This window comes from Bufo bufo, chromosome 8 (assembly GCF_905171765.1).
Source record: "Bufo bufo chromosome 8, aBufBuf1.1, whole genome shotgun sequence".
NCBI classification, from domain to species: domain Eukaryota; kingdom Metazoa; phylum Chordata; class Amphibia; order Anura; family Bufonidae; genus Bufo; species Bufo bufo.
In genome coordinates this window covers 50,226,222-50,250,628 of record NC_053396.1, presented here as the reverse complement: position 1 = coordinate 50,250,628, position 24,407 = coordinate 50,226,222, and the positions used below count along the sequence as shown (strand labels likewise).

The 24,407-nt window shown below is 41.8% G+C and overlaps 1 protein-coding gene across 1 annotated transcript in view; it reads right to left on the bottom strand.

Annotated features, from left to right (window-relative positions):
- NOX1 (NADPH oxidase 1) overlaps positions 1-24,407 on the bottom strand; it is a 46,044-nt gene that overhangs the window by 12,190 nt on the left and 9,447 nt on the right. The window contains exons 3-8 of the mRNA XM_040405796.1: positions 20,718-20,828; positions 14,688-14,772; positions 13,164-13,306; positions 7,983-8,164; positions 4,653-4,818; positions 3,947-4,039 (exon numbers count right to left, since the gene is read on the bottom strand). Of these exons, the coding sequence (XP_040261730.1) occupies positions 3,947-4,039; positions 4,653-4,818; positions 7,983-8,164; positions 13,164-13,306; positions 14,688-14,772; positions 20,718-20,828 (780 nt within the window). The remainder of the gene's footprint in view (positions 1-3,946; positions 4,040-4,652; positions 4,819-7,982; positions 8,165-13,163; positions 13,307-14,687; positions 14,773-20,717; positions 20,829-24,407) is intronic.

The window sequence follows — 24,407 nt, the reverse complement described above, 5'->3', positions numbered from 1 at the left end:
GGGGCCCCTTGGTGGACAGCCATTTTTAAGTCTCTCCAGAGATGTTAGATTAGGTTCAAGTCAGGGCTCGGGCCCGGCCACTCAAGGGCATTCACAAAGTTGTCCCTAAGCCATTCCTGTGTTGTCTTAGCTGTGTGCTTAGGGTCATCATCTTGTTGGAAGATCTGAGGTCCAGAGCCCTCATATTTTTATTAAAGGGGTTGTCTCACTTCAGTTAGTGGCCTTTATAATGTAGAGAAAGTTAATACAAGCCACTTACTGATATACTGGTATTATCCATTTTGCTTCCTTTGCTGGCTGGATTAATTTTTCCATCACATTATACACTGCTCGTTTTCATGGTTAAAGACCACCCTGCAATCCATCAATGGTGGTTGTGCTTGCAGACTATAGGAAAAAGCACTAGTCTATGTGCGCTCCTATGGTCCCTCCCGGCCACCAGAGGGGCTGTTGATTTTTCCTATAGTGTGCAAGCACGACCACCACTGATGGATTGCAGGGTGGACTGTAGCTATGGAAACAAGCAGTGTATAATGTGATGGAAAATTGAATCCAGCCAGCAAAGGAAGCAATATGGACAATCACAATACATCAGTAAGTGGCTTGTACACTGCGTGCAGAATTATTAGGCAAATTAGTATTTTGACCACATCATCCTCTTTATGCATGTTGTCTTGAAAAACCACACATAATTCATACACAGGCAGGGAATAACTCCTTAAGCCACCATAATATAACTGTTCGTCATGGATAGGATTAAGCCTCTATGACATACAGTGACATCAGGATGTTTGATTGTGTGAACACAGAAGCTGTGCCCGCATGATCACAGGTGGAGCCCAGCACTGACTAACAGCCAGGTTCCCAGTGTAATGGTAGGGATGGGAAATAACTCTGATCCTGGCCAGTTAACCCATAAATGCTGCAATAAATAGCGACCGCTTTATCTTGAAAGTCCCTTTGTCCCCACCTCCACCTTATGGGGTGCTGATGCATTGCTATGGCAGACGGTGGTCCCTAGATCTGCAATGACTGTATGCCTATTAGCCTGTTAGTCTGACAGTGATAGGCTATAATGCATGTAAGTTATACCAATCCATCATAAAAGCAATGACTGCATTGTGATGGCTGCTAGTGGGACTAAAAAAATTTGGAACTAAAAGTGAATGATGTTTATTGAAATGAAAACAAAAATCCAAAAAAGGTGGTTTTAATTTGTAAAAGTTTAAAAACATCCACACATGTATGGTATCGCCATGTTTGTCACATGTTTGCCATGTTATTTAAACTGCATGGAGATTGTAAAAAAAAAACACCCCCCCCCAAAAAAAAAATTATTTAAAAATATTATTAATAATAAAAATAAACATATTTGTTATTGCTGTAATCATACTGGCCCTTCATTGAAGAATGATGGGGAAAAACTAGATTTTTTTTTATTTAAACAGGAGGCTGCACAAAAAAAAGTAACAAAAATGTGAAAAACCAAAAACATTCCTGTGGTATTAACTCCTTAATAGGCTTCATACTTCGTAAGGGGTTAAAACAACAACGGGAAAAACATGACCCCAACAATTGGTAGAGTGAAGAGACCACTCACATGGCATAATGACAATTTCACAGTGGGGAATTTATCATTTACATTGTTTTTGGTGTCAGTTTTAAGACTTTGGTTTGTTTTGCTGTGCCAAATTTATTAAGTGTCTAACAGGTGTGATTGCTTGAATTTTTCGATCTCACATTTTTGCATTATGGGATATTTCTATGCTATGCTTTACTTATTCTCCCACCTATTTATGGGAAGTGGTAACTAATTTAGCTAGCCATGATTAAGAATGCAGGTGGGGGTTCTTATGCTATGCTATCAACTGTCTTATTTTTAATCAAGAGGAAATAAAATAAATTCACTTTCTAGCTCTAGCACTTTCTAGGTGAACACGCAAGCAAAATAATGCAATGTCAAAATATAGGAGGCTACATCAGAACAGAGTCAAGTGCAAAAGCAAAAATACAGAGAATAACATTTCTGTAGGTCCATATGATTGTTCAGGGGAGCCTATACTCACCTACAGGAGCATTACTCATTCTTGGTTTTTGTATGTTTGCTTGTGCACTTTTCTGACGTAGCCTTCCATCTTTTGATACTGTATTATTTTGCTTGCTTGTTCACTGTTATATAGGAATTTAGCATAGGACACTGGACGATTGTCAATGGTTTTTTGTATACATTGTGATTTTTGCTCCTGTAGCCTGTGAAATCTCATCCATGCCATGTGAGTAGTCTCTTCACTGTATCAATAGTCAGTGTCATGTGTTTTTTGTGTATTTTCAAAATATTTTAATGATTTGTCTAAGAATTATTTGTTTTTCAATAAGGCTGGATCCACATCACATTTTTTTTCCATCTGTTCAACGTATATGGAATGTAGGATGTCTTTGTGGTACATGTGGTTCGCTGCCGCCATCCTCCATTGTATGCATTTTTGCTGGGGATTGCTGTTAGCAATGGACCACAGGTGCAGGATTTGCTCCCCCGGTTAGAAATGCGCAACAGCATATGGGGTTTTGAGCATTTTCTGCCTTAAGACCACTTTAGGCCTATTGCACACGACCGTATGGCTTTTTCAGTGTTTTGCGGTCCGTTTTTCATGGATCCGTTGTTCCGTTTTTTGTTTCCGTTTTTGTTCTGTTTTTCCGTTCCGTTTTTCAGTTCCGTTTTTCCGTATGCCATATACAGTATACAGTAATTACATAGATAAAATTGGGCTAGGCATAACATTTTCAATAGATGGTTCAGCAAAAAACGGAACGGAAACGGAAGACATACGGATGCATTTCCGTATGTGTTCCATTTTTTTTGACTTGAATGGAGCCACGGAACGTGATTTGCGGGCAATAATAGGACATGTTCTATGTTAAAACGGAACGGAAAAACGGAAATACAGAAACGGAATAAATACGGAGTACATTCCGTTTTTTTCGCGGAACCATTGAAATGAATGGTTCCATATACGGACCGTATACGGAATGCAAAAAACGGCCAGTAAACGGGGAAAAAAAACGGCCGTGTGCAGGAGGCCTTATTCTGTTATTTTCTTTGTACATGTACTTCTGGAGGTGTGGCAACACCAGGTTTGAATGTGCCTTGATTTTGATCTATGGGTAACCAATGACGCCGTGCGCTCCTGCTGTCAGCAGGAATCCAGCCCGGCATGCCACGGAGCGCTCTCGGCCGTGGAACACGGCCGTGTGCATTCGGCCTTAATGGATGGCAAAAACATGATGTGAACCCACCCAAAGACTGTTTTTATATCTTGGAGGAACAGCTTTGTATTAAATTTCCTAGATCCTTTGGTTTAATACATGCTGGCTGAACCTTTATATATTACTTATAGTCCCCACCTCATCAATGTATTGTCTCATGAAAAATCAAAAAGATATCAAAAACAGTTAATTTATGTTTAGCATAAAAAACTTAACTTAAACAATCTAAAAATCTTGGCCATGCCCCCTGAATGCTGTAAAATAAAAAATAATGGTATACTTTCCTCTGTCTCCGCACGGCCAGTCCGATCTTCCTGCTTGTTTCCAGACTGCAGCTGTGATATACTTCTCCACGTCATTTCTGCAGACTGGAAACAAGCAGTGGCAGGATGACTGGGACAGAGGCACAGAAGATGGCACTGGAGAATGAGCTAAGTAAACCATCATTTTACAGCATTCGGGGGCATTGCCAAGATTTTTAATAAATTCTCCCCTTTGGGGCTCTGCGTCAGAAATATAGGGCTCAGATCATTGTAAAGATATAAAGTATTAGGAAATTAATCAGCACATAATGTTCTAGATGCAAATAAAATAGTATTAAAAGATGGACATTGATTTACAGCTAGGGATGTGAACGTCAGATGTACAGGTACTTACAGTGTGCAGATACAATTACACCTACCTTTATAACAACAACTCTCTGCTGGGAGCGATAAAACCTTAGAAACCTTTCAAGTATATATATTATAATTGGAGCTATAATCCACTTCCATGTCTAGAGTAAAAAAACATAAAACATGATTTTAAGTTGATATTTTTGCCACAAATGCTAAATGTTTTATGATATCTGAATTATGTAATAACACTATTACTAAGATATATTGTATACCTATCTATACACAGCACAGCACTCTGCTGTAGGCAAAGTATTGTAATTCAATTCAGAATATAAAAAAATGTAAAAAAATCAGCGCTAATGACTCAAGCACAATCCCATGTTCTGTATCTATGTTGTAAGGAACTGTAATGTGGTCCCTATGTACTGGTATGACCCCTTACTGTACCTCAGTTGACCTTTTTTCCTCACAGAATCCCTGAGATACAATAAACAGGTGCACGCCCTACCATATACTGCTTAGCAGAGATATTCTCCCATACAGGGGTAGCCGACTCATAGTATACAATGTACAGGGCCAGGAAATATAGTGTGCAGTTAGCATTTACTGCTGCCTCCCCCGCAATAATTTGCATTAATAACCAACAGTACTTGTTGATGTTTAAACCCCTTTTCTTGTACTTTGATTTGTGTAGATATTGCAAAATTATTTGTATTCAAATTAAATATATAAGACACAATTGAGAAGTCCAACCACTTTGCATTACTTTACCATTGGATCATTGCCTTCGAAGCTAGGCATAAAACAATCATCATCATCATCATCATCTTCATCACCGTCTCTACCTTTTTTTTCCTTCCAAACAGTGTATTTATCATGGCAGTCATCATAACTGTCACTTTTAAGACTGTCGTTGGTCTGGCCTCTAACTATGCGACTGCAAATAAAACCGTAATGTTAGAGAAAAAAATGATGTAGCAGAGGAAGAAATAAAGCAATGAAACAGGTTGCCGTATTATTTTTAGACGCACTATGTAAAGTATATGTTAATCTTCCAAATACAGAGATGTGCCGAAAACGATGTACAGTATTTACACATTTAGATCAAGGTATATTGAAAATTTACAACTACAAATTCTTTCATGGAAATATCATATCAATAACATGTATATTTATTTATGCAAAAACGTGGCAGAAAATCTGACAAAAGCAGGACAGTGTTATTACCAGATTCCCTTATAATCATACAGTATCAGACTGGCCCACGGGGAAACAATGGATTCCCCCGGTAGGCCCCTAGTTCCCCACCCCATGCATAAATGGCATATGGCTTAACAGACTGATTGTACTACATACTGAGAGGCAGCCTACAGCATCTCAACCAGCGTAGGCCTCCATATAAAAAACTTAGGTAGATTATTTAAGAGACTAGCCAGTTTATTACAGACACATCAGGTGGCTGAGATGACTTGTAAGAACAGAGGTAGTCTACAAAGTACCCTCTTTCCCCTGGGACTATCCTTCTCAAAATCATTCAGGGACCCCTATAATCAATCACCTTGACCATCTTGCTGCTGTCTGAGCAGGTAGCATTTGGATGTAGTTGTACAGTGGGCCCCTAGTATGAACTGGCATCCCAATCCTACACTGTAATCATATAATGAAATAACCAGTGTTGAGTGCGGTGGGTCACTGTAACAGCTGATCAGTGGAGGTGCTGGGACTTGGATCCCTAGGGATGTGCTGATAACGACCTATCATGAGGATACGCCATCATTATCTTTTCTAGGATAACCCCTTTAAGTTTACTGTCCACTAAAATTCCTAGGTCCTTTTCCATGTCAGTGTTACCCAGTGTTTTACCAATAAGAATGTACTGGTAACTTGTATTTTTCCTTCCCATGTGCATAACTCATAAAGGACTTAAGGGACTATATACAGGAGTATGTGACTATAAATAATATGAAAGTGATAACCAACATGGGTTTACCAAAGACTAACCTGATTTGTTTTTATGAGGAGGTGGACAGGGGGGCGGCTGTGGCTGTAGTGTTTTTGGATTTTGCAAAGGCTTTTGATATTATCCCTCATATATGTTTAATAGGTAAAGTAAGGTCTATAGGCTTGGAAAGTATAGTCTGTAATTGGATTGAAAACTGGCTGAAGGACCGTGTCCAGAGAGTTGTGGTCAGTGATTCCTTTTCAAAATGGTCCGGGGTTATAAGTGGTGTACCCCAAGGTTCAGTGCTGGGCCCTTTATTATTTAATTAATTTATTAATGATATTGAGGATGGGATTAATAGCACCATATCTATTTTTTCTGATGACACTAAGCTATGTAGTACTGTGCAGTCTATGGAAGATGTCCATAAACTACAAGCTGACTTGAACACTCAGTGATTGGGCATCAACTTGGCAAATGAGGTTCAATGTGGACAAATGTAAAGTTATGCATCTTGGTAGTAATAATCTCTGTGCTTCATATGTCCTAGGGGATGTAACACTCGGAGAGTCACTTATAGAGAAAGATTTGGATGTCCTTGTGAATGGTAGATTAAATTACAGCATACAATGTCAATCAGCTGCTTCTAAGGCCACCAGGATATTGTCATGCATTAAACGAGGCATGGACTCGCGGGGCAGGTATTTAATACTACCACTTTACAAAGCATTGGTGTGGCCTCATGTGGAATATGCAGTTCAGTTCTGGGCACCAGTCCATAGAAAGGACACACTGAAGCTGGAAAAAGTACAGAGGAGAGTGACTAAAATGATAAGGGGCATGGAGTGTCTTAGTTTTGAAGAAAGATTAAAATAATTTAATTTATTTAGTCTTGAGAAGAGACGTCTAAGGGGGTACGTGATTAACCTATACAAATATATACAGTAAATGGGCCATACAAAAAATACAGTGAAAAGCTGTTCCCTATAAAATGCGCTCAAAAGACAAGGGGTCACTGCCTCCGACTGGAGAAGAAAAAGTTCAGTCTCCAGAAGCGTCAAAGCTTCTTTACTGTAAGAACTGTGAAGCTGTGGAATAGACTTCCTCAGGACGTGGTCACAACAGGAACAGTAGACAGTTTCAAAAAGGGTTTAGACGAATTCTTAAAAGTAAAAAACATTAATGCTTATAAAAAAATGTGTAGAAATCTAAGTCTCACTTCATTCTGGGATTCGCGTCCCCACCTATCCCTTGGTTGAACTTGATGGATGGATGTCTTTTTTCAACCGTATTAACTATGTAACTATGTAACTTAATATTTATCAGTGATAAACCACTTCTCTGACCAAACCTCCCAAAGCTTACTGTCTTCTGTTGTGTTTACACAGTTTAGTATTGTCAGCAAAAAATGACTGTGTAATCCTTCTGCAATATCATTTATAAATATATTAAAGAGAATAGGGCCCAATAGTGACCCCTGTGGTACCCCACTAGTGACTCAATCTGAGTGGGAACCGTTAATAACCACCCTCTGTTTTCTATCACTGAGCCAGTTACTTACCCACAGCCACACACATTCATAAACCCATGGTTATGCACACTTATACAGGATAGCATCTTTTAGAAAGTCTTCAAATATTTTACCCAGTTTAAACTTAGGCCTATAGGTCTGTAATCAGGCTCACTTTTCTGTGGTTGATATGCTAATAGATGAATACGTTGACAACCGCAGTCTCCACCACCCAGTGTGAACCTGAGCCTCTCTCCATGGTAAAAGACAACAATCAAACGTTTGTAGCTTGATCCTGCAGTCATACTCCCTTCTATCTGTCCCCTACACCCTGCTAACCTAATGAATGTAAGGATGGACTGACAGATTATTATTTTTTGCAGTTTGTTAACATGGAGACACATAAGTCTGCATAGGGGCTGTAGACACAACATTGTATGATACTAATCAAGACTATTTGCTGTTACATTTTTTTTTTTTTTTTAATGCTTTAGTGCAAGAATAAAAATGGCTGCAGAGGTGGGCTAAGTATTTACATAGAGAGGGGGTGTTCTGGGAAACATAGGGAAAAATACGAGTGGAAATTGAAACAATCTGGATATAAATGTCAACATAACAGATGTAGACTAATTGCTGAATGAATACTCACCCAGCTCCATGAATCAAAAGGCCAGCAAAGAAGATAATAAATAGGTGGTGGGTGTACCAGAAAACTTCAAAATAGCACCTGCGGATAAACTCAGTAGATGATGTGATCATTAATATCAGTGCTAGCGTGATCACCACGCCTGTTACACCAGCAATGGAAGTGAAAGCAAAATAAGATGGTGTCTGTGAAGAAGAGAGAAGAAAAACATATTGTGACTTATATGTGCAAAATGCTTGGAAGACTGCAATGACTTGTGCTAGCATCTGCATTGTAAGATTAAAAAAAAGTTACAAAAACATTCTCTATTGGTGTGCAGTGTTTGTAAGGTGGAAATAAAGTGGTTATTAAAACAATAAAATGATTATACTTATCGCTCCTGTTTCCAGCACGGCCATCGCTGCATTTCGGGTGACACTTGGGAGACTTGTGCCCGACGTGGCCTGCTATTGGCTGCTCCCCCCGTTGCCAGATGTTTTGATCCATGGTGCGCGGGGTGGTGTAGCGGTGGCCCTGTGCATCAGGAGCGACACAGGTGACGGGGAGTGGGTTAAGTATAATCTGTATGAGGTACCCGGGCATTGGGGGGCATGTTTTATATTTTGGATAACCCATTTAACATAGTAACACAGTATGGAAGGCTAAAAAAAAAAACATGATGTAGAAGCCAACTGGCGTTGCACTCTACACTTTTAATAAACGTTGCCAACCCAAGCACACTGTTTGGAGTCTGCTGGCTTCCCAGGAGGGAGCAGCCGTATTGCACACCAGCTACATTAGCTACTTCAAGCTATTTCCAGAATTATACATGCTTGCACAACTGACTCTGGTAAGCTTTCTTATATTTCTGATGCTGCTGTCTTATACTATGAGGAGCAGCTTCTCTGTTTTATGTATTATACTCCAGCAATGCATCCAGGCCCCTCTTGGACTCCACCACCTCCGCAGGCAGAGAGTTCCATACAGTGTCCTACTGAGGTGCCTATTTCCACCAGCAAAATTTATTTTGGGGGCCCACCGTACGAATACATACAAATATCACCTGCTCACATAGCTGGGGGGGCCCACCTGATACCAAATAATTGTATATGGGGGTCCCTGCAGCAACTTTAAGAAGGTAGGTTCTGTGGAAAAGAGGATACTGGTAGCTTTCCTTTATGCCTAGAAGTCATCTCAGCTCTGATCGTGTCTATAATAATAATCTGGGTAGTTTCTTTAATAATCTATCAGGTTTTTTATATGAACACAGGCTGGTGGAGCTGCTGTACATTGAATATACAGTCAGGTCCATAAATATTGGGACATCGACACAATTCTAACATTTTTGGCTCTATACACCACCACAATGGATTTGAAATGAAACAAACAAGATGTGGTTTAACTGCAGACTGTCAGCTTTAATTTGAGGGTATTTACATCCAAATCAGGTGAACGGTGTAGGAATTACAACAGTTTGCATATGTGCCTCCCACTTGTTAAGGGACCAAAAGTAATGGGACATAATAATAATCATGAATCAAACTTTCACTTTTTAATACTTGGTTGCAAATCCTTTGCAGTCAATTACAGCCAGAAGTCTGGAACACATAGACATCACCAGACGTTGGGTTTCATCCCTGGTGATGCTCTGCCAGGCCTCTACTGCAACTGTCTTCAGTTCCTGCTTGTTCTTGGGGCATTTTCCCTTCAGTTTTGTCTTCAGCAAGTGAAATGCATGCTCAATCGGATTCAGGTCAGGTGATTGACTTGGCCATTGCATAGCATTCTACTTCTTTCCCTTAAAAAACGATTTTGTTGCTTTTGCAGTATGCTTTGGGTCATTGTCCATCTGCACTGTGAAGCGCCGTCCAATGAGTTCTGAAGCATTTGGCTGAATATGAGCAGATAATATTGCACAAAACACTTAAGAATTCATCCTGCTGCTTTTGTCACCAGTCACATCATCAATAAATACAAGAGAACCAGTTTCATTGGCAGCCATACATGCCCACACCATGACACTACCACCACCATGCTTCACTGATGAGGTGGTATGCTTAGGATCATGAGCAGTTCCTTTCCTTCTCCATACTCTTCTCTTCCCATCACTCTGGTACAAGTTGATCTTGGTCTCATCTGTCCATAGGATGTTGTTCCAGAACTGTGAAGGCTTTTTTAGATGTCGTTTGGCAAACTCTAATCTGGCCTTCCTGTTTTTGAGGCTCAGCAATGGTTTACATCTTGTGGGGAACCCTTTGTATTCACTCTGGTGAAGTCTTCTCTTGATTGTTGACTTTGACACACATATACCTACCTCCTGGAGAGTGATCTTGATCTGGCCAACTGCTGTGAAGGGTGTTTTCTTCACCAGGGAAATTCTTTGGTCATCCACCACAGTTGTTTTCCGTGGTCTTTTGGTGTTGCTGAGCTCACCGATGCGTTCCTTCTTTTTAAGAATGTTCCAAACAGTTGTTTTAACCATGCCTAATGTTTTTGCTATCTCTCTGATGGGTTTGTTTTGTTTTTTCAGCCTAATGATGGCTTGCTTCAATGATAGTGACAGCTCTTTGGATCTCATCTTGAGAGTTGACAACAACAGAGTCCAAATGAGAGCCTCTAGCAATCCACCTTTGTTTACATTTCTCACCTCCATTCAGCCAGTCAGGAACCCAGCTAATGGAACAGGAAAAACTTCCCTGCAGGGGGTCTAGGCCATTCCCCAGTTCAATGCACATTATCACGGAACCAGCAATTTATAAGGAATTATGAATCGCCCGTTCATCACAGACATAAACCATATGCATATTTGTGTCCCTGTGGCCACGATGAACAGGCCCGTTGTCATAGTCTGGCGGTGGGATCCCAGGGAGGGGAGATATACATATCTCCCCACAGAAACCAAATAACGGTACCATGCTTGGACTCTACTGGTAGCCGGAACCCAGGCGGATCCATCCCAGAACCACCTCCCTGTGACATTCTGGTCTGGAGCCATGAGTCCTAATCGGTTTTGTGGCTTATGTGCTGCCAGCCCAGCAGAGGGGGGAAGGGGGGCTGTACCCCTCCCAGAGGCCGGGAGGGGAGGAGCCAGCTACAGATTAAAAGGCTTGTGCCAGCAAGCGGGCGTGTCTTTTCTCTGAAGGAGGGTCACATTGTGCCATGTGTTTAGAGGGACCTGCAACCTGCTGACATCACTGCCCTCCATGTGACTACAGCAAAGGACTCATCACAACCCAAAAGGACTAATCCATCTGGCAAACTGACTTTTGCTCTGTTTAATCCTGTTTGTACCATACCACCTGTATTTGTAACCTCAGACCACTGTATATATTCTCTGTGTATATAGTGTTAATTCTAGTGAGCCCTTAAGGCGATTAAATATATAATTTAATCTTGTGCTGTGTTGTATCTCGATCACGAATTCCCACGTATGTGTTTCGGCCTAGTAATACTCTACCGTGGGTTGGTTTTTTAAGTTATATAATCCCATTAGCGGACCGGGCTTATATCAAACAAGAAACTGGTGGCACTCTTCCCAAGCTGAGAACGCGCTGTTTCACTGGGGCAGTGAAAAGGCTCTCTCAGCTTGTTGCCTCTCTGTGCCCGCGTGGACAGGAGGAGTCTGTGAAAACTGTACCAACCTGACCTTACCCGCTCCTCCAGGAGGGTGTAATGTCACGCCTTGGTAACCAGTGACCATACCGGATCTCGCTGGCTCTATGTAGTTGACGTCTGACGTCAAGCGGGCAGTCGAGGTCTGGTATCCCTCACAAACATGTTATATAAAAGTGGTCAACCCATTTTAGGCCAAGCAACTTTTTTCTTTTACAAAACAGGCTGTATTTTTCAAAATATTATATGAATTTGGTATTGTCATGACAGAATAAAGTCAATTATACCAATATCAATAACCCCATAAACACAAAAGTAGTATAGCTTCTAGTGTTCTCGTCAAACTAAAAGTGACAGGGCGACACACCCCTTCCCCCGCCCATAACCCCTCCCAGTCCCTCCCAAACGACGCCTAAACACCGACCCAAACCACATCTAAACACCGCCCCATTCAATTAATAACAGTTGACAAAAGAGCCAAAATAACTGGACTAATAAAACGCATGACTTTCATTTGATGCGAAAAAACACACTCAGACCACAAGAAAAATGGTTCAAGCCGTAACATGTCTAGTTATACATAAACCGAAATATTGATTATGATGTTGCCGTATTAAAGGGGCCCGGTCACCATGAAAAAACTGATTGATATATACTTTTATGGGTAAAGATACAGCAAAGCTTATCATTTATGATGGGCGGGGGTTATCACTGATAGCAGGCGCACTGTATACAGAGATAGCTTTCAGGCACTGCTATGAATGTCTGTCTATACACCCTTTACATATTACACAATTACGCTGCAGTGGCCACCTTGCTAATACACTATATAGAACCCATTGGTGCGGGAGTGCGTAACACAATCTAGGCCTAGATGCCGTGCATCCAACAGCCGCTGTATGATCACTACATTCAGTAGTAATTTAATAAGCCTCATGTAAATATTAATAATAATTTTTGTTAAAGAGGCCTTTCTATCTTTAATGAAGTGTCTTTTTTTTTACTAAATACTTGTATTCCTCATGAAATAACAAGGCTGTTTCCTTTTTCCTTAGAACTCTATATTGTTCCTCTGTTATTCCTCCTAGAAATTAAGACATAAATGACTAACTGACTCCTTAATATTTATGTTAGCCGTTTGTCCCCTACAATTACATATTTATAAATAACTAGACATTATGCCCCGTTACAATACTAGGCGCAAGAATTTGCCGGACAGGCAGACCAATCAGCACACTGCACTCCACAGGCCGCCCGCACCGCCCACACCAGCGTCGGCCAATCAACGCCGCCCCACATGCCATCTGCACGGGCGGCTTCTGGAGCGCGGTGTGCTGATTTGGCTCCATCAATAATAAAAATAAGTTAGTGCTCTCTGAAGGTGAAGATGAAAATGGAAAAAATAAATAAAATATTGCGGTTGATATAGGCCACATGCTTAATGGGTTAAAGAGTACCACAGCTGGAGTAAACAATGTGATCCACACAAAAAAAATAAAAAAATCTGAGATGGCATACTGGCCAGGTGTGAGCTGTAAAAATAATGAAACAGTTTTTTACTCTGAATGCTCCAATAATTTTATGATGTTTTACCTCACTTTTGGATCTTATTGGGTTGAGCCAATCTCCAGTCTTGTCATTTATGCTTGATAACATTCCTTGAAGAGTATTATTTGTGGACTGCGCACCATCATAAAACCATTCAACGTTAAATAAGTGTGCAATTGTGTGGACAGCTGAAAAATACATATTACAAATATGAAACATCACCAGTACATTGAGGAAAGCTGTTTCTGGAAAAACAAAGGGAAGTTAGAGTGACTACTAACACAACTTTAACTGGGGATGTCCAGCATATTTTCAAGGCCTTAAACAAAACCTATACATTTTCTCTTCTTAAGGGCTTTCCTAGAGGTGAGGGGGCCCATATCAATGATTAAACGGTTTTCCAATTATAATTATCAGCCATTTTGCTTCGGGAAAAGCTTACTTACAATATTTACTATTCCCTTAAAACTACAGTTGATGCCTTATCAACTACACTTAAAGAGGACCTTTCACCACTCCTGACATGCATCTTTTAATTGCTTCAAGCATTCCCCATGTAATAATAATTCTAGAGCATCGAGTCTTATGGCTCTATGTTGTGCCATTCCTCTATTATCTGCACTAGAAGTTATGGATGAGTTCTTAGCAGTCTGCAGTAAGGGTACAGAGGGGTGGTAACCAGTTGGGGGGGGGTGTACCTGCACAGTCTCACTCTATCCAGTCAGTGCTGCCATTGTCAGACTGTGCAGAGGCACACCCCCTCTGTACCCTTACTGCAGACTGCTAGCAATTCATTCATAACTTCTAGTAGAAATACACGGGGAATGCATGCAGCTATTAAAACAGGCATGTCAGGAGTTGTGACAGGTCCTCTTTAAAGAGAGTCTGTCAGCAGTTTGGACTATGCTGAATGAGGTAGAGGCTGGAAAGAGTCTTACAAACATACTTTTTGTGGAGTTTGTTTTTATCAGTAGTAGTGTGAATATGCACATTTGTTCTGCCAGACTCTGTAGTGCAATGGAAGCAGAGGTAGTAACAGCTGTAGCATCCAACCAGGAAATATAGATGGGGCTTAATGGCCCTTTGCAGTCTATGCCTACCTTATTACAGATCTGTACAACATGGATCTGTATTGCAGCTGTGGGCATAAGGCCTAACAGGATGACAGTAAAAGGCAAACTTTATGTGTAGGGCATGCTTCTACTTAAAGAGATTTTCTGGTCTAAAATAAATATATGTAAAGAGGTTTTCCTGTACTATCTTCAGTATAGATCATCAATATCTGATTGGCAGGGGTTTAGGAAACAGCTGAGTGCTGTATTTGGATAACCTAAAAAATGATTTTTACCTCATAATAAGAACAATGCAATAATAAAAACAATTGCCCCTAAAGGTGTACATAGCCTTTAACGCTTGGTATGATTTACTCTAGAGTAACTTCCTCCTGCTTGTCATTCCATAACTTTCAAAGTTAATTCCTATCCTGGACTAATAGGCTTTAAATAATTGATACAATTTTATGCTAACATGATGAAGAAGCAGAGACAGATAAAAAGACTAAAATCATACCTGTCAATAATGCAATTGTATAACCCAAGATCTTATGAAAAGCTATATTGTTATCAAGCTGTTTCCTCACTGAACGTCGACAACACTGGAAGAAAACACATTGCATTGTGAAGTATTTGAAGAATGTCTGTGAAGGTTCTCATTTATCCAGGTCATGGTATATCTGTAAGGAATAAATCCAGGCAACTGGACTTACTGTACAGTAAGTCCAGTTGCCTTGATTTATTCCTTACAGATATTTTAAAAATGTTCATTCATTTTCAGCTGACCGTGGACAGCTCCTGATGATTTAAGGGGGACCTGTCTGCCGATTATCTCAATGTTTTTCATGGAGCAATCAAGCAACTTGAATTTCTAATTCTATTCCGGGTTCGTCCAAAGCAGGACAAAGTGGTCCACTCATCACGAACTGACAACTATCTCTGTAAGCACAATCACAGAGAGAAGGCCATCAATGACTGATAGGACTGACTCCTTGACTTTAAAGCCCAGAACGAGCAGGAATTTAAATGTATACATTACAAGTTTTACAGAATCTTTTCCCATAAAACTATATATCAGTCTGCACAGCTCCTCCTGCCCTATCACATGCTGTCTGCAGCTCCACGTGACAGGGTCCCTTTAAAAATGGAGGGAAAAAAGCAACTATGTTGAAAACCTGAGCATATTCCCTGGATTAGAAAGCTACAGGTCTGTATAGTGTCATTGGTTAATGGACTGATTGTACCAGTAAATCTCTATATGAGGGACAAACCATTCAAATGACACTAGCAGACCTGCATGCCAAGGTAGAAACCGAAAAATGTGCAAAATGACCAGTTTGATTGAGAATATCCATGAGAATGTACACTGCTCAAAAAAATAAAGGGAACACTTAAACAACACAATGTAACTACAAGTCAATCACACTTCTGTGAAATCAAACTGTCCACTTAGGAAGCAACACTGAGTGACAATCAATTTCACATGCTGTTGTGCAAATGGGATAGACAACAGGTGGAAATTATAGGCAATTAGCAAGACACCCCCAATAAAGGAGTGGTTCTGCAGGTGGTGACCACAGACTACTTCTTAGTTCCTATGCTTCCTGGCTGATGTTTTGGTCACTTTTGAATGCTGGCGGTGCTTTCACTCTAGTGGTAGCATAAGACGGAGTCTACAACCCACACAACTGGCTCAGGTAGTGCAGCTTATCCAGGATGGCACATCAATGCGAGCTGTGGCAAGAAGGTTTGCTGTGTCTGTCAGCGTAGTGTCCAGAGCATGGAGGCGCTACCAGGAGACAGGCCAGTACATCAGGAGACGTGGAGGAGGCCGTAGTAGGACAACAACCCAGCAGCAGGACCGCTACCTCTGAGTTTGTGCAAGGAGGAACAGGAGGAGCACTGCCAGAGCCCTGCAAAATGACCTCCAGCAGGCCACAAATGTGCATGTGTCTGCTCAAACGGTCAGAAACAGACTCCATGAGGGTGATATGAGGGCCCGACGTCCACAGGTGGGGTTGTGCTTACAGCCCAACACCGTTCAGGACGTTTGGCATTTGCCAGAGAACACCAAGATTGGCAAATTCGCCACTGGCGCCCTGTGCTCTTCACAGATGAAAGCAGGTTAACACTGAGCACATGTGACAGACGTGACAGAGTCTGGAGACGCCGTGGAGAACATTCTGCTGCCTGCAACATCCTCCAGCATGACCGGTTTGGCATTGGGTCAGTAATGGTGTGGGGTGGCATTTTTTTGGAGGGCCGCACAGCCCTCCATGTGCTCGCCAGAGGTAGCCTGACTGCCATTAGGTACCGAGATAAGATCCTCAGACCCCTTGTGAGACCATATGCTGGTGCGGTTGGCCCTGGGCTCCTCCTAATGCAAGACAATGCTAGACCTCATGTGGCTGAAGTGTGTCAGCAGTTCCTGCAAGACGAAGGCATTGATGCTATGGACTGGCCCGCCCGTTCCCCAGACCTGAATCCAATTGAGCACATCTGGGACATCATGTCTCGCTCTATCCACCAACGTCACGTTGCACCACAGACTGTCCAGGAGTTGGCAGGTGCTTTAGTCCAGGTCTGGGAGGAGATCCCTCAGGAGACCGTCCGCCACCTCATCAGCAGCATGCACAGGCGTTGTAGGGAGGTCATACAGCAAAGTGGAGGCCGCACACACTACTGAGCCTCATTTTGACTTGTTTTAAGGACATTACATCAAAGTTGGATCAGCCTGTAGTGTGTTTTTCCACTTTGATTTTGAGTCCAAATCCAGGCCTCCATGGGTTGAAAAATTTGATTTCCATTTTTTTATTTTTGTGTGATTTTGTTGTCAGCACATTCAACTATGTAAAGAACAAAGTATTTCAGAAGAATATTTAATTAATTCAGATCTAGGATGTGTTATTTTTGTGTTCCCTTTATTTTTTTGAGCAATGTATTTGATCATACAATCCATTTGGCTTTTTTCACTTCACTTTTCTTTACATTATTGCCGATTCCTGATCTGAGTGTGTCAAAGGTTGTCATGAGCTTGTATTCCTATACTCTCCTTTGCCTCTGAGAGTTGAAATTCTCTTTCAATACTATGATTTTCATGTATGTGATGATTAAACAAAAATGTTTCGGTATAGGAAGATCTTTCCTTTTTTCTTTTATTGTATGGTGATGCGAGTTCATTCTTGTTCATTCCCTCCAACTACGTCCCATTCCTAACTAAGGATACCTAATCCCCTAATTAACAATTCAATTTATTTTTTATTATTTTTTTAAACTTTTATATAAAATGGAAGTGCAATGTGACTGGGGGGTCAGGGGTAAAGAATGAGGAGCAGGGGGTGGTTAACACAGTGGGCACAGTGACAGGGCACAAAAGCTACAAAGCTCTGCTCTTCTCAACGCTCGCTGGCAAGATGAGATCGGAGCTGTGTCTAATACATTTAGACCTGTCGCCAAGCAGTCTGATGCTGTGACTGGTTAGTCGGATATGACTGACCAATCACAGCGTCTGACGAATGGGGGCCACTCTGATCACAGTCCTGTCACAGTGTCTTTACACACAGTGACAGTTGCAGTTCATGACTGATAAGCCACCCTTCATTAAGGGGTTAAAGAAATTGTCTTAACTTATTCATTATTCACAAGATACCCCTTTAAAGGGGTATTCTGGTGTTCAGATATGAAACTTGAAATACAACACGATACAACATCCTAATCATATATATGTAGCTTCATCAGCAGCCCATGTGGGTAGCAAACTACGATACACATCTACCAACTGCTAAAGAGAAAGTCTCCCCCTCACGTGCATCACACATTGTGCTTCATGACTGCTCAGCCTCTTGCAATAGTTCTCAGTTACAGCCTCCTCGAACTGAACATGCTCGACCAGCAAGCTGAAGCTGAACCTGGGCAGGGAGTTATAAGCATCCCATTTTAGGCAAGTAAGTGCTGACGGATTATGTGGGAAACTATTGGAACCGTTTTCTGGTGTAGAAAACTCACAAGTATGTGGGCTAGGCCAGTTTTTTCACTGCAATTTGCACCGTTTGCCCCGTTTAAGCCATGCTTGCCTCATTTCTACAAAGTGGACAAGAGGCAGGCACAGGAGACGCAGTACTCACCAAGCCTTGTCTTCTCATCAACCCGCTTCTCTTGCTGCAGCCAGCGGGTCTAAGCACCAGCGTTCCGTGCACGCCTCCTGCTGGCCTCAGCCTGTTCCTGCCAGGCATTCTTCCTCTGTCTTTAGGGCACACACTCCTGCTAACTCTTAAAGGGCAAGCACACACATGTGGCTGGCCACCTATGTCTATTTAAGGTGCCTTCCCCAGGAAGGTTTAGGTTTCCTAGTACTAGTTAAGGTGTGCTTATTCTGACTGCCCATGTACCAAACTCTGCCTGTTTACTGATTCTCATCCTCTGTTGCCTGTCCTGACTACTGCGTGTTTACTCTAATGACTCTGAGCTGCCTACCCTAACCTCAGACTTTCTCTGACATTGGCTTGCTTCCTGACTAGGAGTATTGCCTGAACCCTTGGTGCTTCGGACTAGTGTCTCTGACCCCTGTGGGTCAGCTGCCAACTATACCAGGACTATTCCAAGAGGTAGCAGCCTGGTGGCTTCCTTGCAGAAAAGCCCAGACCCTTGTACAGGGGTTAAAGAGGGAAGTCCAGGACAACACCCTTAGGAATAGACCAAAGCCAAACCGGTTGGTTGGCATAGTGGTTCCACAACCATTGTCCGTTACAAGGAGTTAAGTTTTGTATACCACAATACCCCTTTAACTAGAAATTATTGCTACATCACTAATGTGAGCCTCAGGTATTATAGACCTAGATAAGTAAAGCTCTGTTTACATTTTATTTGTTAGCTATGTCCTATGGAAACCCCTTGGCACACACAATGAACATATTCATAGAGTGTCCTATATGCCTTTTTGTTGTATAGAATAGTGGAGAAGTTTATACTATTCCATACAGGTCATAACACGAAAAAAAGTTTATCGCACAGTCTACAGTATTTTTTTTACCATGGGGTCCTAGTGTATATGTAGAGAGATTGTCAGAATGTATATTTCCGATGGAAGACAATAATGAGGTGTGAACAGAGCACAATATTTGAGGTTACGTAACATGTTCACAGACTGGTCTGAGGAATTTCATCACCTTCAATGCATCGAGGAGTTAGTAGCTGAAACTAAGTACTCATCCGAGTCACATACTACTACATGGCATAACTACTTGTTGCTTCTCTAGATCAAAGCCATCTATTTAAGGAATATATACACTCTTTTTTTTTCTCCACACTTTACACCCCCTCCCCCCAACCCTATCCTGGACTATCGTTGCACCAGATTTCCACTAAGGTAACAGTTAGACAGTGAGGTTAGCCGCAGGAGGCCAGGCCATGCCCACCTACAGCAGCCGATAGTCACCTGATTTTATTGCATAATCGTGCGCCCATTGGCTACCGGGGGTAGGCATCACTGTGGCTTGCCCCTATGTGGCCAGCTGCACTGACAGTCTAAACCTTAAAGGGCTTCTGTCACCCCACAAAACTCTTTTTTTTTTTTTTTGGATAGTTACATTCCTTATAGCGCGATATAGGAGAATATAATCTTATCACTTACTTTCATGCGGCCGTTTCTTTAGAAAACGAAGTTTTATGATATGTAAATCCGGTCTCTACCAGCAAGTGGGGCGTCTACTTGCTGGTAGCCGCAGCAGAAAACCGCCCCCTCGCCGTGTTGATTGACAGGGCCAGCCGTGATCTCCTCCTCCAGCCGGCCCTGTCAGTATTTCAAAAATCGCGCGCCTCTGTTCATTCGGCGCAGGCGCTCTGAAATGAGGAGGCTCGTCTCCTCAGAACTCCCTCAGTGCGCCTGCGCCGATGACGTCTTCTCTTTCGGTGATGTCATCGGCGCAGGCGCACTGAGGGAGTTCTGAGGAGACGAGCCTCCTCATCTCAGAGCGCCTGCGCCGAATGAACAGAGGCGCGCGATTTTTGAAATACTGACAGGGCCGGCCGGAGGAGGAGATCACGGCTGGCCCTGTCAATCAACACGGCGAGGGGGCGGTTTTCTGCTGCGGCTACCAGCAAGTAGACGCCCCACTTGCTGGTAGAGACCGGATTTACATATTATAAAACTTCGTTTTCTAAAGAAACGGCCGCATGAAAGTAAGTGATAAGATTATATTCTCCTATATCGTGCTATAAGGAATGTAACTATCCAAAAAAAAAAAAAAGACTTTTGTGGGGTGACAGAAACCCTTTAAAGGTAAATTGACAAATGGCATATTTGCCATGTTTTGGCAGCAAGCACATAGATTTTAGCGCGCTTTGCTAAAATGAACGGAGCATTGATAGAAATTTCTGCAACAAATCTGTCACAAATAGTCAGTAAACCCTTACTATTTAGCAGTTTGTCATTAACAGTTTTTTTTTTTGGTTTCTTATTTTTATTATAGGTTGTTTGCCCCTAGCATATAATAACTTCCCTAGTTATGTTTACAATAAAGTTTAAGAATAATATAATAATCGCACTTACTGAACAGGTTCCACGTAGAAATGACAGTAGATTTCGGCAGACAGGTAAAAGAATTAGTAAACAGTTAAAATTAAGACAAGCAGCAGATCCTCGGGCCCAAGCAAGGGCAGACTGAAATAAATAGAAACACAGAAAATCAGTTTAAGCAAATCCCTTCAGTGTGGGTAAAAACACTATACACACTATACATGAGTCCGTTTTCACTCTCTTGATATATTTTGAGTTTGTGACCAGAAGACTAGTTCTCTACTCCTGGGGCTTCCATGGCTCTGTCTGCATAGTCCCATTCTGGACTGGAACTCTGGACTGATACTTTCTTGGGGCTCAGCCTGCCACTCCCAGTGTCTGATCACTGCTCTGCCTGTCCAAACTTCATCAGTTTTACAAAACTTGCATAGGCTACCAGTCATGTATTCCTCCTACACTGATGTTCTTAACAAAAAGAAGGCTGAGTCCCCATCGGCCCTATAATTGTCCAATTGAGTTGCTTCCGGGGACAACACCTCCTCAAGGTTATGTCTATCTCCTATCTCTTTTGGATACACAAGCCGAAACAGCTTTCCAGGTCCGTAATCAAACCTGTACATCAGCGCTGATTCTTTACCACCCTGATGTTTCCAAACATTTCCGTCTGGAGGTGGATGCATTATCCATAGGGGCTGGAGCTTTGCTAACATAATGACTGCTGCTGTTAAAATGTTTTTCTGCCAAGGTCTTCTTGATAGCCCCAAGGAATTACACTATAAAAGACAGAGAATTAAAGGGGTTGTCAGCTTTATTTATATTGATGGCCTATCCTCAAGATTAATATCAGATCGGCCGGGTTCCGAATTTCCGAATCACCCCCTGCTACTCTCCTGCAAATGCTGCCTTCTCTTCATTGTTTACTTGCTTGCTGTCGCAACCGCCGCAGTGAGCAGGTGTTATTACAAGTAAGCCATCCCATTCACTTAAATGGGACAGATCCTTCCTATTCAAGTGTGTAGGAAAGAGCCATCCCATAGAAGTGAATGGGACAGCGGAGTTGTAATTACACCTGCTCACCTCTGCCGTTGTGACGGTGACTGAGCAGGTAAACAATCAAGAGAAGGCAGCACTCGCACAAATGTAGCCTTCTCTTCAAACTGCTGATTGGCGGAGGTGTCGGGAGTCAGAGGCCCAGAGATCTCTTCCTGAGGATAGGTCATCAATATAAATAAAGCAGAAAACCTCTTTAATTGCTATTAAGATGGCTTTAGAGGAATGGCGTTACTTGTACGAGGGAGCTTGACACCCAGTAATTATCTATACTGATCACAAAAGCTTGACCTATTTACAGTCTGCGCAGCTGCTAAATTCTCACCATTGTATCTTGCACTTCCAGTCTGCAGATACTAAGGAGGATGTTCTATCCACTTACTTTGACCCCACTGATCTGATCATCTAGAGGAGGCTCAATATATCAGTTCATCTGGTCCAGCTGAGGAATACTCCACCAGACAAAACATTTATCACTTCAGCCAAGAGGAGACAGGTTCTGATTTGGGGACATCGGTCCAAAATTGCTGGCTTTAGTAAAACCGTTAAATTGATCACATTGCTGGTGGCCTTCCATGACCAAGGACATCTGAGATTTTGTCTCTGCATGTTACTACATGTGCTCAAAATAAGAATCAAAAAGAGAAACTTACAGGATTCCGCCTTCTTTTGCCCATACCCGAGGTTCTGTGGTAGCACATTGCAATGGACTTTATTACCCATTTACCCCCTTTCTCTAGTTGTACGGTCATTTGGGTGGTGGTTGATCATTTCTTTGATGGCTCACTTTGTACCTCTGCCTGGTCTTCCCCTAGCTAGCCTGCCATTTAAAGGAAATGTGTCACCAAAAACTTTATCTGCGAGTTAAAACCAGGTAGTAACACATATCCTTTTTTGCTAATTTGTTTTTTATTTTCCGATTACAGATATTTTTTTAATTCTATTTCCTGAACATGATTGTGTGAGCTGTCATCTTGCCCGAACTGTTCTTACAGCATTTAGAAAGCATTAAGAAAACTGCTTTATGGCAGTCCCACGGGCCATAGACCTTATTCACTTCTATGGAAGAGTTTTGTGGGAAAAACAGCAATACTGCCACTGCGTTGTTACATTATAAATTTTACGGAGTTCATTTTTCTGTATAAATAACATAATATCTTTATTCTCTGGGTCAGTACGATTACATTGATATCCAATACATATATATTTTTTTTTTACGTTTTACAACTTTTTTGCAATGAAACCTTTTTTTAAAAAGAAAAAAAAATGTTTTTGCATTGCAGCTTCCCAAGACCTATAACATTTTTCTTTTTCTTTCTATGGAGTTGTGTGAGGGCTTGATTTTTGCGGGCCGATTTATATTTTTCATTGGTATCATTTTGGAGTAAATGGCGCTTTTTGATCGCTTGTTATTACGTTTTTTCAGTGGCAACTAAGAATAAATTAGCAATTCTGTTTTTTTTTTTTTTTTTTTTTACGGCGTTCACCGTAAGGGATAATTTACATGATATTTATATAGTCTGGGTTGTTACAGATGCAGCAATACCAAACATATGGGGGAGATATTTTTTTTTTTGCTATTTTTTTTATTGAAAACCGTATTTTCATTGGGAAAAAAAAAAGCGTCATTTCTTATGGGATTTTTTAAATTGAATATATATTTTTTTTTTTACCACTTAATAGTCCCACAAGGGCACTATAACAGACAGCTTTTTGATTGATTTTAAAATGCAATGCATTATACCTATAGTGTATTGCAGTGATGCCCGACCTACGGTCCAGTGATGCCCAACCTACGAAGCTGTGTTATGCTATACAGGGGGTGCAGTGCCGCCGGTATCAGGCAGCGAACTGTGAGTGAAAGCGCATCTTGGCTGGTCATTGTCATTCAGTGAATCATTAACTGAATGGCTCAGGCGGGATTAGCTCAGCCAGCAGTGACAGAAACAGAGGAGGGGAGGTCACATGGGCAGCGCTGCAGCAGGGGATCAGCCTATGAAGTAACGTGTGTGCTCTGAGTCAGGGAGTGTGCGCGCACCTATCTCACTGACTTGTACGCTTGCTGCCAGCCGAAGCTCACCCTCCTCCAGGTAGGAAAAAAAAATTACATCTTTGCAGCCGCTCGCTCTTCTCTAGTCCTCCTGAAAATGGCTGTGTGCCTTGTGGTGAATTGAAGTGACCACCAGTGTTGTGTGTCACAGACAGTGTGTGTGCAAATATACACTGTAGCCGAGCTGAGCCTGCTGCTGCTTCAGTTAAAAACACCACTGTGGTGTGTGTGTGTGTGTGTGTGTCAGGGCATTATTACTGTGAAGGGACACAGAGAGCATTACTACTACAAATAGTGTAATAAATTACACTATTACAATTAAGGGGGCACAATGGGCATTATTACTGTGAAGGGGACACAGAGGGCATTACTACTGTGAAGGGGTACAGAGGGCATTACTATTATAAAGGGGACATAGAGGGCATTACTACTAAAAAATGCCCAGATGTGCCCACTTTACAGTGGTAATACCCAGATGTGCTCCCTTTACAGTGGTAATACCCAGATGTGCCCCCTTTACAGTGGTAATGCCCAGATGTGCCCCTTCACAGGGGTAATGCCCATATGTGTCCCTCCCACAGGGGTAATGGCCAGATGTGCCCACTTCACAGGGGTAATGCCCA